Source organism: Eutrema salsugineum, unplaced genomic scaffold (genome assembly GCF_000478725.1).
Source record: "Eutrema salsugineum unplaced genomic scaffold, Eutsalg1_0 scaffold_9, whole genome shotgun sequence".
Lineage (NCBI taxonomy): Eukaryota > Viridiplantae > Streptophyta > Magnoliopsida > Brassicales > Brassicaceae > Eutrema > Eutrema salsugineum.
In genome coordinates this window covers 5,987,453-6,001,234 of record NW_006256342.1, presented here as the reverse complement: position 1 = coordinate 6,001,234, position 13,782 = coordinate 5,987,453, and the positions used below count along the sequence as shown (strand labels likewise).

Below are 13,782 nucleotides of genomic sequence, written 5' to 3'. Positions count from 1 at the left end.
GACCGATGATTTTGTTTCTTGCTCTACGTTACTTAACCAAAGCATGGTAAAATTTCATATTTTTATCTCCCAAAGTGGCCCATTGTGTTCTGCTTTTCTGTTGCCAAAACAACTCCTCTCTGTATGCTTCTTTTAATTTTCTCGTGATTTCAAGTAATTCCACTTCCGTCCTCGTGTCATCTTTGTGTTTTTTTCGAGGTATTTTATCTGCTACTGTTGCCATTATCGGTTTATGATCCGATCCAATCATCGCCAAATACTCCACAAAGGACTGTGAAAAAAGATCGTGCCAGTTTTCAGTGGCTAAGGCCCGATCAAGTCTATATCTTACAATCTTACCGTTTCGCCTCCCTCTCAGAAAACCATAATCTCTTATCATAAGGTTTAAAGATGTGAAGGTTGATGCATGTCGTAATGGTCCACCTTGTTTTTCCTGGTTACTTGTTATTTCATTTAAGTTGCCAATGATAAACCAAGGCCCTAACCGATTAAGACTTATTCTAGTTAATATTTCCCATTTTTACTGGATCACCATAGACGAAAGATTAAAAATATTTTTTCCTTGAACAACCGCTTCAATATCAATTATTCGATTATTAGAAAAGAGTACATTTACATTAAAATAATTTTCATAGAATAAGGCAAGTCTACCACTCGCACCACACGACTCAACCATATACAATTTATTATAACCAAAATGAAATTGTAATTTATGTAAAAAAGAAAAATCTTATTTGGTTTCTGAAAAAAACAAAAACTCTGGCCTGTGTTTCTTCCAAACCTCGCAAAGATAACTTCTTTTCCACTTATTCCCAAGTCCTTAGCAACTCCAGCTAAGAACCTTCATTTAATATATGAGTAATTATGGATTTTGCTCTATTTTTGGGTTTGAAGGACCCTTTGGAACCTCTTTAGGTAGACCATCTCCTTTACGGATCATGAGTTTTACCACCTGTTCCTTTCGTGGAGAAATCAAAGTTTGGACCACTTTTTTCTTTGAACCAACGCACAGAGAGTACTGTTTCGATACCCGTATTTACCTGTTTCAGAAATTCTTGCATAGCATCACTTGTGTCATTAGAATTCCCTTTGACAGCCATACCTATCTTCCCACCCGAGTTACCATTCTCCTCGCATTGCATCATCATTTGCTCCTGTCTCTCCAAAGTCATCACCGAGGAGATCATCTTCCTCAAAAACCAAGCTTTTCCTCATTATTTTATTGCTTGGTATCACCGCATTGTCATCACGTTCCCCTTCCTGCACCGATCGAGTTTCCCCGTTTTTTTTGGTTCGCTGGAATGCCATAGGGAGCATCTAATGCCATGTTCTCCTGGCCCGATGAGTCTGTACCCAATGCTAAAGATTTTGATTGTGTTACCATGGTTGATGCCTGTTGTTCTTTCGGCTCCAAGTCTCCTTTTCCAGCTTCTCCATCTTTCAAGACATCCCCTTTCAAGCCTGATGTCAGGTACCGCTTATGAAATTCGTTTGGAGGAATGTACCCAAATGGCTTTATGTTCTTTGATGATCCTTCACCATATTTCTTCTCCACTCTGCCTTTAAGCTGTTCTTTATCTTCTTCTCCGTTTGTTCTTCCTCTGCCCTTGTATTGTCCGTGATAAGCATTGTTCACACCTCCATTCTTTACCGCCGTCAAACTCCAGTGTTGTTTCGAAGCATAGCGGTTTGAATCCATCGATCAGCACTTGCACTTTTCCCTCATCCAGATGCACCTCTTTTACATCTCCAAGGGCTTTCCCTATATTTCTGAATGTGACATCAGCCCAGAAGTAGAGAGGTATTCAGATGATTCAAAACCAGAATTTGATCATCGATGGGTAGCTTGGATCAAAGACCGGCGTCCACCGTACAAGCGACAACATCCAGTAATCAAAATGGAATAGTTCCATTTTCATCACTTCCTGGAGATCCTCTTCCCGATCAAAGTCGAATTGGAACTCTCCGAGATCTATATCCGCACAAGCATTTAATCGTTTATGACAATGAATCCGGTCTGCAATCCTTAATCTGGTACAGCCCTCAACAAACGGCCAAGAGAATGATTTAATCGATATTCGTTTATACCAGTTTCCTAAAAGGGAATCAGCCCAAGATACTCGATCTCGGGGAGGAACAAACCACCAGAAGAATCCGTGTGTAATCCTGATTAAGATCCATAATCCCGCCATTAACATATCATCAATGCCATCAATTTTGAATCTTTCAGATTCGATTTTGATATTGGGTTCGCAATTAAGATGACAAACTGATTCCCAGATCCGATCCCACTCGTCCGTTGATGAATCCTCATCTAATTCCAATCTCAAGCCGATATATTTTTTAAAAAATATATGTAATATGTAATCTAATTTAAGTTAGCTTTTAAAAAAAAAATCTAAAACACATCTGTAGTTACATTTTTCCCTGACTGATAGAAAAATACTATCTAATTCTAAGAAAAAGGAGAAAATATAATACCATCGAATTTTCTATTAAAAATATTTTATGCATATACAAAACTGTTCTATATTTACTTTTTTGTTAATTAATAAATCATTTTCAAAAACCATTGTATAAAAAAACTAACGACTGATATATTTCTGGTCAAAATTTATAAATGAAGTAACAACTAACATATACAGATTTTTCAGTCGATAACCATCGTAAATTTTAAAATTATATTGGTCAAGAAAAGCTATAATATTCCCAAAGTCATTGTATTTATTAATACCAATGCTATAATATCAATTACCATGTGTTTGATAAGATTTTGAAATATGTAAAGTAATAAATTATATTTTAGACTAAGTGTTTTTTCAGAGTTAAGAAAATATATTATAGGTAGGGTCAAATGATGAAATGAAATATATTATGATTGAAATTAAAATATTTTTCTTCCTCTGGTGTTCTTTGCAATTTATGACCTTGTTGGATTCACAATTTCTATTCTTCTTTTTATAAATGTCTATGCAATAGCTTATTTTCTCTCAACTCGGTTATTTTCTCAAACCTTCATATCATATTTACTTTTTTGTTAATTAATTAATCATTTTAGAAAAACATTGTATAAAAAACGAACGACTGATATATTTCTGGTCAAAATTTATGAATGAAATAACAACTAACTATATATAGATTCTTCAGTCGATAACCATCATAAATTCTCAAATTATATTGGTCAAGAAAAGCTATAATATTTCCAAAATCATTGTATTTATTAATACCAATGCTATAATATCAATTACCATGTGTTTGATAAGATTTTGAAATATGTAAAGTAATAAATTATATTTTAGACTAGGTGTTTTTTCAGAGATAAGAAAATATATTATAGGTAGGGTCAAATGATGAAATGAAATATATTATGATGGAAATTATAATATTTTTCTTCCTCTGGTGTTCTTTGTAATTTATGACCTTGTTGGATTCACAATTTATATTCTTCTTTTTATAAATGTCTATGCAATAGCTTATTTTTCCTCAACTGGGTTATTTTCTCAAACCTTCATATCATATACTTTTGAGAAATGACTGAAAAATTGACCCTAAATTTGGCCGGAAACACAACTGCTGAACACATTAGTGATATTTCTGTTCTGATAGTTGATAATGACACTACATCAATTGAATATCTCACTTCAATGCTTAAGCAATTTTCAGATAAAGGTAAAAAAATAACTATTCTTTGCATTTTTTTACCATTTATAGTGATGTTGATCATTTTTCCATTTTTTTTTTGACATGATCATTTTTCCATTTACATATTAACTATACTATTCTAAATTGTTGCATATGTTATGTTAAATTTTACCATTTGCTGTATTTTTTTCCTGATGAATATAATTCAACAACTCTAGATCTTGTGATTTTTACATTGTATAAACCAAGGTTTCTGAAAAAATTTGAAGCTATAGGCTACTAATTGGTCTTGGATCTCAGTTTTGGAGATGATTGTCTTACAAAATTTTTGTTAGAAATTCTAATCAGCTACGTTTATTAGTTCGGATAATAATCTGTCTTAGATATTGGATACTATTTTGTTAAAAACATTGAATTTTAGTATAATCTATATTTTTCGGAATAAATATGATATTTTCATATCTGATGTTTTTAGAAATGATTTTTTTAACATGATTTCAAATGTTTGGTATTAGCCGAAAAAAGTTTCAAAATATTCATATATGTGTATATATATAATGTATTATGTATTAGATTAGTCGATCATCAAATATAATTGATAATACGCATGTAAATTTTTCTTTTAAAATAATTTTTGTAAATAAATACAAATCGATAAGAAATAATTTAATTAAATATTTGAACTTAGCTTCTTAAAAATTTGTATTGAATACCCTAGATATTCGGTGTTATTAGGAAAATAATTGCTGAGTTTTAATACATATATATTCTAAAATTTTTAAGGATAATCAGATTGTCAGATGTTTGGTTCTAGTTAATATATTTAATATATTATGTATTAGGTTAGCCAATCATCAGGTATAACCGAAAATTTACGTGTTAATCTATTGTTTTTTCAACTTTTTCATACAACTAAAAAGTAATAAGGAAAAACTTGATTTTTGTTTTCAACAATGTTTTTTTTTTGAATTTTGTAAATAACTAATATATAAATTATTGTACTAGTGATGAGCGTGAACATGGCAAGTGACGCTTTATCGATGATCGAAAAGCAAAAGGATATTGGACTTGTCATAGCCAACACTGAAATGCCTCGCATAGACTCACATTCCTTCCTCACTGCTTTGCTTCACAAAGAAATTCCTCTTATACGTAAATAAACATTTACACATCGTTCTTTCATTTAATCTTTACACTGTTTGTTAGTTTCTTCCACAAGTTAAATAATCTATATTCTTTTTTGATGTTTAAGTGATACATCCAGAAATAAACACCAAGGAAGCATCAGATCTTTTAACAAAAAGTACACATTTTTGTCTAAAGAAGCCGATTTCTGAAAGTGATATCAAAAACCTGTGGCAGCATGTGGTACCTAAGGAGAGCCAAAAGTTAGAGAAAATCAACATCTCTGAACAGCAAGAGAAGGTTGTGGAGAAAACTATGCTAAATCAGATTGAATCTTTTAGAGAAACCATAAAGAGGCAGAGAATAAGTCAATCATCTTTGTTAGGAAAACAACCCTTCGTCAAAACATTTACAACCCCTAAAACATACCAAAAGAGAAAAGAAAAAGCAATTGATGAAGGAAACACTAAACCGGTTTACCCCACTGAGGCTGAGAACAAAAGAGAGGAAGGAATAAAAATGGGGAGTAATATTGGAAGACGATGCAATGTATGGACTCAGGAGCGTCAAATGAAATTTTTAACAGCTATCTCCATATTGGGTGAAAAAGGTAAGATTTATATTTCATTTTTTTTTTGGACCAATTCTTCTTTTTTTTCTACCATTTAATTATAGTTCTTTATCCTGCAGATTCTCGTCCCAAATCCATATTGAGCATTATGAATGACGCAGACTTGAATCTTCGCCAAGTCGGTAGCCACCTTCAGGTTCATATATATACACTTATATACAGTCTTCTTCAAAATATAATTTTGCTAGCCCTATGATAACCTTTTTTATTCTATGATTAATTGTTTCAGAAATACAAAGCTCAAGTTGAGCTAATGAACGATTCATTGTCGAGGAATGAATGGAGGTCAACAGATAAGATATTCAACTACCCTTCAGACTATAAATATCCTTTCAATGCATCCAACTTAGCGAAGAATATCGTTGAAAGTAACACAAAGTGGTATTCCTTGAGGAAGAAGGAAGCATCCTCATCATCCATCGACCAATGCAAGTCATATTATTTTACTATTTTATTATATAAATAATTTTCACAATTATATATAATTATGTATCATTTTTGTGTCAATTTTTTTTTTTTTTGTTTTTCTTGTATGCAGATTCATTTAAAAAATCTGCTGACAAGGGGAAAGCGAAGATGATGCCCAAGTTTCATCTAGGTGGAAAATTGGATTTGAGTAAGCACTCACTTTTTGATAACGTGTTAAACAAGTCACCTATGGAATTCAAGTACGTTCCTTCAGCCACAAGTAACAAACCACATGTCCTTTCTTCTACCAATGATGTTAATAATAGTGTCTTAAGTAGTGATAACCCTCCTGTTCTTTCTGGTTTACCATTAAGTGTTGATGCATCTAACCATAGTGGCTTAAGTAATAACCTTCCTGTCCTTTTTGGTTTGCCATCAAGTGTTGGTGCATCTAAGCATAATGGTTTAGGTTATGATAGCCCTTCTGTCCTTTCTGGCTTGCCATCAAATGTTGGGGTACCTAACCATAATGGCTTAAGTGATAACCCTTCTGTTCTTTCTGGTTTGCCAACAAGTGTTGGTGCATCTAACACAGATGCATTCCAGATGGGGTCTTCCGAGATTTGTATTGCTCAGTCTGAACCTAACCCATTTCAACCTAGCTCATCTGTTCTTGAAATCGATTGGAACCAACTAGATCTAGACCCTATTTCTACACCAGATCCTTATGTTCCTCTAGCCGATCTGTGCACTATAGGAGAAAGTTATTTTCTTCCAGATCTAGTCTTTACCATGAACCCTTTAGAAACCAATATGGATCAGATAGGTTGGATTCCATCAACCGATAATATTAGCGATGAAACTAATATGAACCAAATGGGTTGGACTCCATCAACAGAAAATTTTAGCCATCCTGAAACCAATATGAACCAGATGGATTGGATTCCTACTCTAGAAAATTATGTTTTTCCTCAAACTGATATGAACATAAATGTCCCTGAAACCAATACAACCCATATGGGCTGGGTTTCTTCAAGAGAAGGTTATGTTGCTTCTGAAAATATAATTCCTTCAGAGATCAGTAACCAGATGGATAGGGTTTCTTATGGAGAAAATCATGTTCTTTCTCAAGATATTATTTCCCATGTCGGTTTTGCTACTGGTCAAACAAATTATGAAACCCCTTCTCAAACCAATACAGACCAGATGAATTGGTTGTTTTCTGAAGAAAGTTTTCTTCTTCTTGAAGATATACCTTTTTTAGAAACCATTACAGCCCAAACCCTTGAAACTAATATGGAAGATACGAGTTTGGTTCCTTATGTGGAAGATACTGATTGTCCAATTGAAGAATTGATTTCTTTGGACATTGACGTCAATGAGATGGATATTGACTGTTGGTTTGGAAATTATGGCTCTTCTGAGGAAAATATTCCTTTGTCGACGATGTATATTGGACATGACTCTGCCTTTAATTCGCTGATGGACTCAACCCCTCACTCCACGATGGAAAACAATGATCAATCACTTGGTATGAATCTAGAGTCGACAAGTCAGCAACATAATATGATGGAGCCCTGCAGATATCAGCATATGAAAACTGAAAATCCAAGAGAGGCTATGGAGGGAGGAGATCATTTTGATGATGATCCTGAGTGCATGAGTTGGATCGATGAGATGATAAACGATAATGCATGACATATATATGTGTGTGATTTCTTGGTGGTTAGTGTGAAAAGAAAAAAAAAAGTATGAGAGAAGAACAATGAGTTTTCAAAAAATTAAATACTTGGAGATTCCAAAAGTTTTTCTGATTCTTGTTTGTACCATGTGGTTTGAGATTCTATTTATGTTTTAACTTCTTTGGATTGAAAGTTTACATATTATAAATAGTTAAATGCTTTTAATATGACCAAAATTAATCTTTTCATCAAATTCATCTGTAGTAAAACCTATGAAAAAGTAATAAATGCTCTAATGTAAATTTAATGGGAAATAATTGTTTGTAATATTTGTTTTTGGTCAGCATATATTATAACATTACTTTATCTCGACTAGAAATATCAAACTTTTATTTTATAGAGTTTAAATATCATATATATATATTATTAGTATTATTTTCTATTTTAATATTTTGAATATAGTTTTTTTTTAAAAAGTGTTAGAAACTTATGTAGCATCTACACATTTTTTACGATATAATAATAACAAAATGTCTCTTACACTTTAACTTATCATTATATTATGCGAAATAGTGATGAAAACTTTTACCTTAATAATTCTGAAATCATATCTGAATTTTGTTATTACAGAATTTTTAATCCAAATTAAAAGTCTGAATATTTTTGTAAACCTCGACCATCGCCTTCTATAGATCTCCATATAGTCTTAAAAAATCCATCATATATTTTTGTTTAGCACCTCCTTGAATTGATTGACATGGTCAAATGCTAAACAAAAATACATAAATGTTAGAGTATAAATACATATGTGATATATATATATATATATATGTGTTATCTTGGTGGTGAATGAGAGGCAGGAAAAAAAAATAAGAGGCGAACAATAAAAATGAAAGAACTTTATAATCTTGTGATTTTTTTTTATGAACTTTTCTTATTCTCATTGTTTTTCCTCTTAATTTTTTTCCCCTCCTCTCATTCACCACCAAGAAAACATATATATTCTATCATACATATACATGTATGTCAGTCATATACAATAATGCTGGAGTCCTACGGATATCAAAATAAAGAAGCCGCAAATCCAAGACAGGGTATGGAGGGAGGAGATGAGTGCATGGATTAGATCGACGAGATAATAAACAGAAATGCATGACATAAATTTGTGGTTTTTTTAATAATGCAAATGTATATCATATTCATATATACATATATACATGTATGCAAGTCATATATAATAATGTTAAAGAGATTTCAAAAGTTATTCAGATTCTTGATCGTACTATATATGTGGTTTGAGATTTCATTTATGTTTCAACTTCTTTTGGATCACTGGTTTGCATATTATAAATAAGTCAAATGCTTTGTATTTGACCAAAACAAGTCTTTCCATTAAAATCAACGCTAGTAAAAAACTATGACCAAGTAACAAATGCTCTCATGCTGACTCTAAATTTTATGGAAATAATAATTAAATAGTTGTAATATTTTGTTTGGGTTAAAATATCAAACTGTTATTTATCTTACCTATAAATATCAAACTGTTGTCAATTAAGTGAAGTTGAACTTATTTGATCATGAGCTGACTGAATTCAACATGGAAGAAGGGAAACGCATGATAGGCATTGCTATGTTGTGCAATCAGATATCTCATGCCTTGAGACGACCAATGTCACGAGTGGTGTGAGATATTGTAGTTTTTTTCACTGGTTTTTAAGCATGATATTCGTAGTTTTTATCAAGTCTTTTTGGTGTTTTTTGAGTCCTTTTGAGTATTTACAAGTTATTGTACGAGTTTGGTTATTTTAGAAACTTTGGATGTTTTTGGATTCAAGTGGATTGAAGAGGAGTTGAAGCCAAGTTGAAAAAAGAAGATTGATCACGTTTTTGACTAATGTCGAGCGACACCACCATTTGTGTCGTTTGACACCAATGACGATTTCCCAACACAAAGTGGACTTATGATTTTGGCCCAAGAGTTCCTAAAGTTTTCAGGATTGACTCAACTCGTGTTTTAACATATAAATTAGATTCTACCCCGTGCAACTGTACGAAATTTTATTTTTTTAATCTAATTTTATAATATAATTTAAAATTTTTTACAGATATAATATTTTTTTTAGTAAATGATACAATTTCTTTTTGTGTTTAGATCAAATTTAGTTTTCTAATAAATTTAACCACGATTATAAAAACATAACTTTAACCCGTTCATCCCTATCTGTTCATCATATTACCATATACTATATCTGTATATATATATTTTTAATATATTTTTTAAATAATTGATTATAAAATATATAATAATATAGCATTTATTATCTTTATCATTATGAAAATATTATTTAAATTTGAATATTTAAAAAAAAATAAGTTAGTATCTTATTTACTATTTTGAAAAAATAATAATAACTGATTTTTGTAATTTTGATAATTAATCCTAACTATATCTAAAAAAATCTAAACTAATTGAATTAAATTTTAAAATTTTCGAAATTAGTTTTATAGATAAAATTCAAATATATTATTTTATTAATTTTTGAAAATCAATAAAACAGATAGATGAAATTAAAATTTTTTGTTAAGTTAAAGTTTTTTCAAAGAGTTCTTCATAATTTGTTAATTGGTTAGACATCTAGGAATTTATCTTATTTTGTTCTTCATCTAAGTAGCTCTTTAAAGCTTGTTCTAGATTGGCCACCTGGAACTAAGATCATAGGTTACTTCTCTCAAGTCTCAGCGAAAGTTGGTCAATTAACTTGAAAGACTTAGGTAAGCAATTCTATTTAGTGCAAAGAAATTTGGCTAGGTAGAATTGTGAACAAATTAGGCTTAAAATTTATGTATGTTTAGTTGTCTAGGTTTCTCAAAGAAATTTGGTTTCTTAGCTTCTTACTCATAGGAATCAGTGCAGCGAAAGTTGGCTGATTTATAATAGTGTTCTGAATTCTAGACCGAGCATAATTAGAATCTCTAGGAATTTTCCATACACCTTTATCGAATCTCTGTAAATCACTCTAGGCTTAGCGCTTTATCCAATTGAATTTGCTTTCTCTCTTAGGCCTGTTGGTCCACCACTGTTCGACTGTTGACCTCTTACTAGGCCTATGGGCCCACTACCTATCCGACGGTCGGTAGTTACATGGTCTGGGATGCTCGTAAAAGTTGTCTACTGTCTCTACAATCATCACATGATCTTTCTTTGTGCTTTGTCCTCACTCGCACGGTATCGTAAACTACTTTCCGGTAGGTCACCCATCCTGAGATTGCTCTAGCATAAGCACGCTTAACTCTGGAGTTCTCTCAAGACACTTGACCGGAAAAGATAAGTGTACTTTGATGAAATAAATAGTCAAATCAATTCTTATAAACCTTTTAGTATATACTGGAAATCGGAATGTCATAATATATATATATATATAGCTCTTGGGTTTCCTGAAAGCTGTTGAGAGAGAAATTTGTAGTGGGTGGTTTTAAAGAGATGTTGATACTTGCGATGAAAGGAATAGTATATAGTAAGCATATGTGGACTAATGGTGTATTCCCTAATTGCATAGACAAACTGATTTTCATGAGAAAATACTACTGACTGTTTTTTCTAGATTCAGGCGGCAAATTAAGGTGTTGATTGGTTTATCCGCTATCATCCGCAAACGCAGCGTCTGCAGTTGGTACCGGTTAGTAGTGTTTTATCACAATCATAGAAATTGCTGTAAACTGCTCCGTATCATTTTATACTGCTGAAATCCAAAAGCTGTTTCCCGCTCGCGGTTGCAGTTGCGGACGGTAGCGATTACGTAAAAAAAAAAAATCACGCTAGAAAAAAATAGAAGATCACGTTAAAAACAATTATAAAACCTTAACCCTACTAATCTTCTCCTATATATATAAACTCTAACCTCTCACTTTTTCTAGTCTCTAATCATGGCTTTCATATCAGTTGAATAAAATTAAGATATAAGCATAAGTGCCATAATACTTTGGTTTAATTCATTTATATTAATTGTTCTGTTTCCACTTTTAAAATAATAAATTATAAATATATATTTTATTAATTACAAAATTAGTTTGTTATAATTCTTTTTTTTATTCTTCAGAAAGTTACATAATCAAACGACATGACATGTGCGTTACTTCAACAGATCATTGTGGAAAACAAACTCAAGATAAATATTCTAGATTTTTTAGTGCACTCCAGAAAAAACGTATTTTGAAGAATACTAATGAACAATTTGGAGTTGATTTGAGTTGGGATCGTGCAGAAAATCAATTAGATCAATTGAAGAAATTTCACATCATGCATAAGACAAATTCAGAAGATCCACGTATTGGAGCAAATTTTTTCTAGTCTATTACATTATTAGACACAATTTTGGGTGATGTTTCCAATAATTGAAAAAAACATATTATTATAAAATTTATTAGTTTTTAAAATAATTATTTATATTTATTTATAATTTTTATTAATTATTGAACTAGTGATTTTGATATTAATCATAATATAGTTTTCTATTTTTTTTAATAATTATATATGATGTTATTTTGGTAATTTGATATTTAACCGCTAAAACAACCACTGATTTGCCATTCAAAAATATTTCGCAAACGCATCCGCCTTAAAAAGTTTAACCAGTCGTGCAAACTGCTGAAAAACACTCAAAATCGTAATCGTCCGCTTTCGCAAACTCCCGCATTCGCAACCGCAACCGTTGCGTTTAAACCAGTCAAATTCTAAAAAACATTTTCTATCTAGTTTCGCCGTTTAACACAAAACGGGTCGCGTGATAATACCAAAACCAATTGCAATTTTGTAGAATATGCTCATATATCATATATATTATAAGCAAAGTAAAATTTTGAGTTAAAGCTCTCTCATTCAATCCCTGGCCAATTACCATTTATCCCTCTTTATATTTTTTAAAATTAAATTTAATAAAAAAATTATTAAAAATCATAAATTAATTAAAAAACTATTAAAAATCGTAAATTAATAAAAAAAATTGTTGAAAATCAAAATTTAATAAAAGACATTTAAATTTAATAAAAATTATTAAAAATCGAAATTTAGTCAAAAAATATTTCAAATAGAAAATAACGAGAAATTAAAAATTGGAATTTAATTAAAAAAACATTTAAAATTATATCATATATAATATATGCGAAGTAAATTTTTTGCTATAAGGTCTCTTATTCAATCTAGGTAACTAATTCCTCTTTATTTGTTAATAGAATATTTTTAAATATCCTTAATTAATTTATTTTCGTAGTTTGTATAACAATTTTGCTGCCACTTTTAGTTATTTTGATAATCTTAAGATAATTTCAATCGGATTATCTGTTGAGCGAGATTATCTGGAAAAAAAATGTACATGTGATATGGGAAATCCTCGCTTAAGTTGAGAGCTATATATAAATATATTACTTTATAAAATGTATCTTAAGCTCAATTGTGCTTTGGTTTCTATATTGGTCGGCTTTTCGTTGTTTTTTTTACCGTCTTTATTTTTTATAAATCAATTTTTGATTTTTCTATTGTTTTTTCCGTTTTTCAGTACCAGTAGTAGTGTTCCTCGATTATATGTTGTTGTTTTGTGTTGTCAGTTATTCTTCCTTACTTAACGTGATTAAAACCATGTCAACATATCATAAATCATCTTCATTGTCTAATGAATAGGTTTTAAGTCTTTTGTTTTTTTGTTTTTTATAAATATGGCTTTCTAAATTCTATTTATTTGGAATAATGTAAGAGAGGCCAAATACTCTAGCAGGGCGCAGAGGAAAAACAGAAGAAGGGAAAAAGGGAAAAACGAAGTAGAAAAAGAAGAGAAAAAAGATAAATTGAAACATATAGAAGAACATAGAGTTGACGAAAACATAAAAAAATGAGGAAAAATGAACAAAAAATCCTAGACCATGAACAATAAGATCAAGATGGGTAACACAAAATAGTGAAGAAGAAAAATGATAAGGAGATGAAGAACTAAAAGTTGAAGAAGAAAACTGAAAGAAAAAGAAGAACAAAAATAGTAGATGAAGAAAATAAAGTATAAGAAGATGAAAACCCGACGATGAAAAAGAAAATAAAAAGAAGAATGTAAAGATGCGAAAAAGACAAACAAAAATTAGAAAGAAAGAAAGTTTGGATAAGACAAAAATGACCAAAAAGAAGTAAAAAGCAGAAGATAAAAACAGCTAATAAAAGCAAAAGAAGAATAGTATAAGATGTTGAAGAATAAGAATTTAGAGAATACAAAGACAATAAAAATAAAACAAAGAAGAAAGGCAGACAAATAA

General features: G+C 30.8%; 1 protein-coding gene across 1 annotated transcript; it reads left to right on the top strand.

Annotated features, from left to right (window-relative positions):
* The first annotated feature begins 3,530 nt into the window (after positions 1 to 3,530).
* LOC18008849 (putative two-component response regulator-like APRR6) lies at positions 3,531 to 7,504 on the top strand. The gene is made up of 6 exons (XM_006391108.1): positions 3,531 to 3,669; positions 4,648 to 4,794; positions 4,895 to 5,377; positions 5,458 to 5,534; positions 5,628 to 5,826; positions 5,937 to 7,504. Exons 1-6 carry the CDS (start codon positions 3,531 to 3,533, stop codon positions 7,502 to 7,504), a joined length of 2,613 nt encoding a protein of 870 aa, XP_006391170.1.
* Positions 7,505 to 13,782: the final 6,278 nt, after the last annotated feature.

Excerpts from the sequence above, each read along its gene's own strand:
- LOC18008849 (XM_006391108.1), top strand. The coding sequence starts at position 3,531 with ATGACTGAAAAATTGACCCTAAATTTGGCCGGAAACACAACTGCTGAA. Across the intron at positions 5,378-5,457 it reads CTCCATATTGGGTGAAAAAG|ATTCTCGTCCCAAATCCATA; the intron begins GTAAGATTTATA and ends TTTATCCTGCAG. Across the intron at positions 5,535-5,627 it reads AAGTCGGTAGCCACCTTCAG|AAATACAAAGCTCAAGTTGA; the intron begins GTTCATATATAT and ends TAATTGTTTCAG.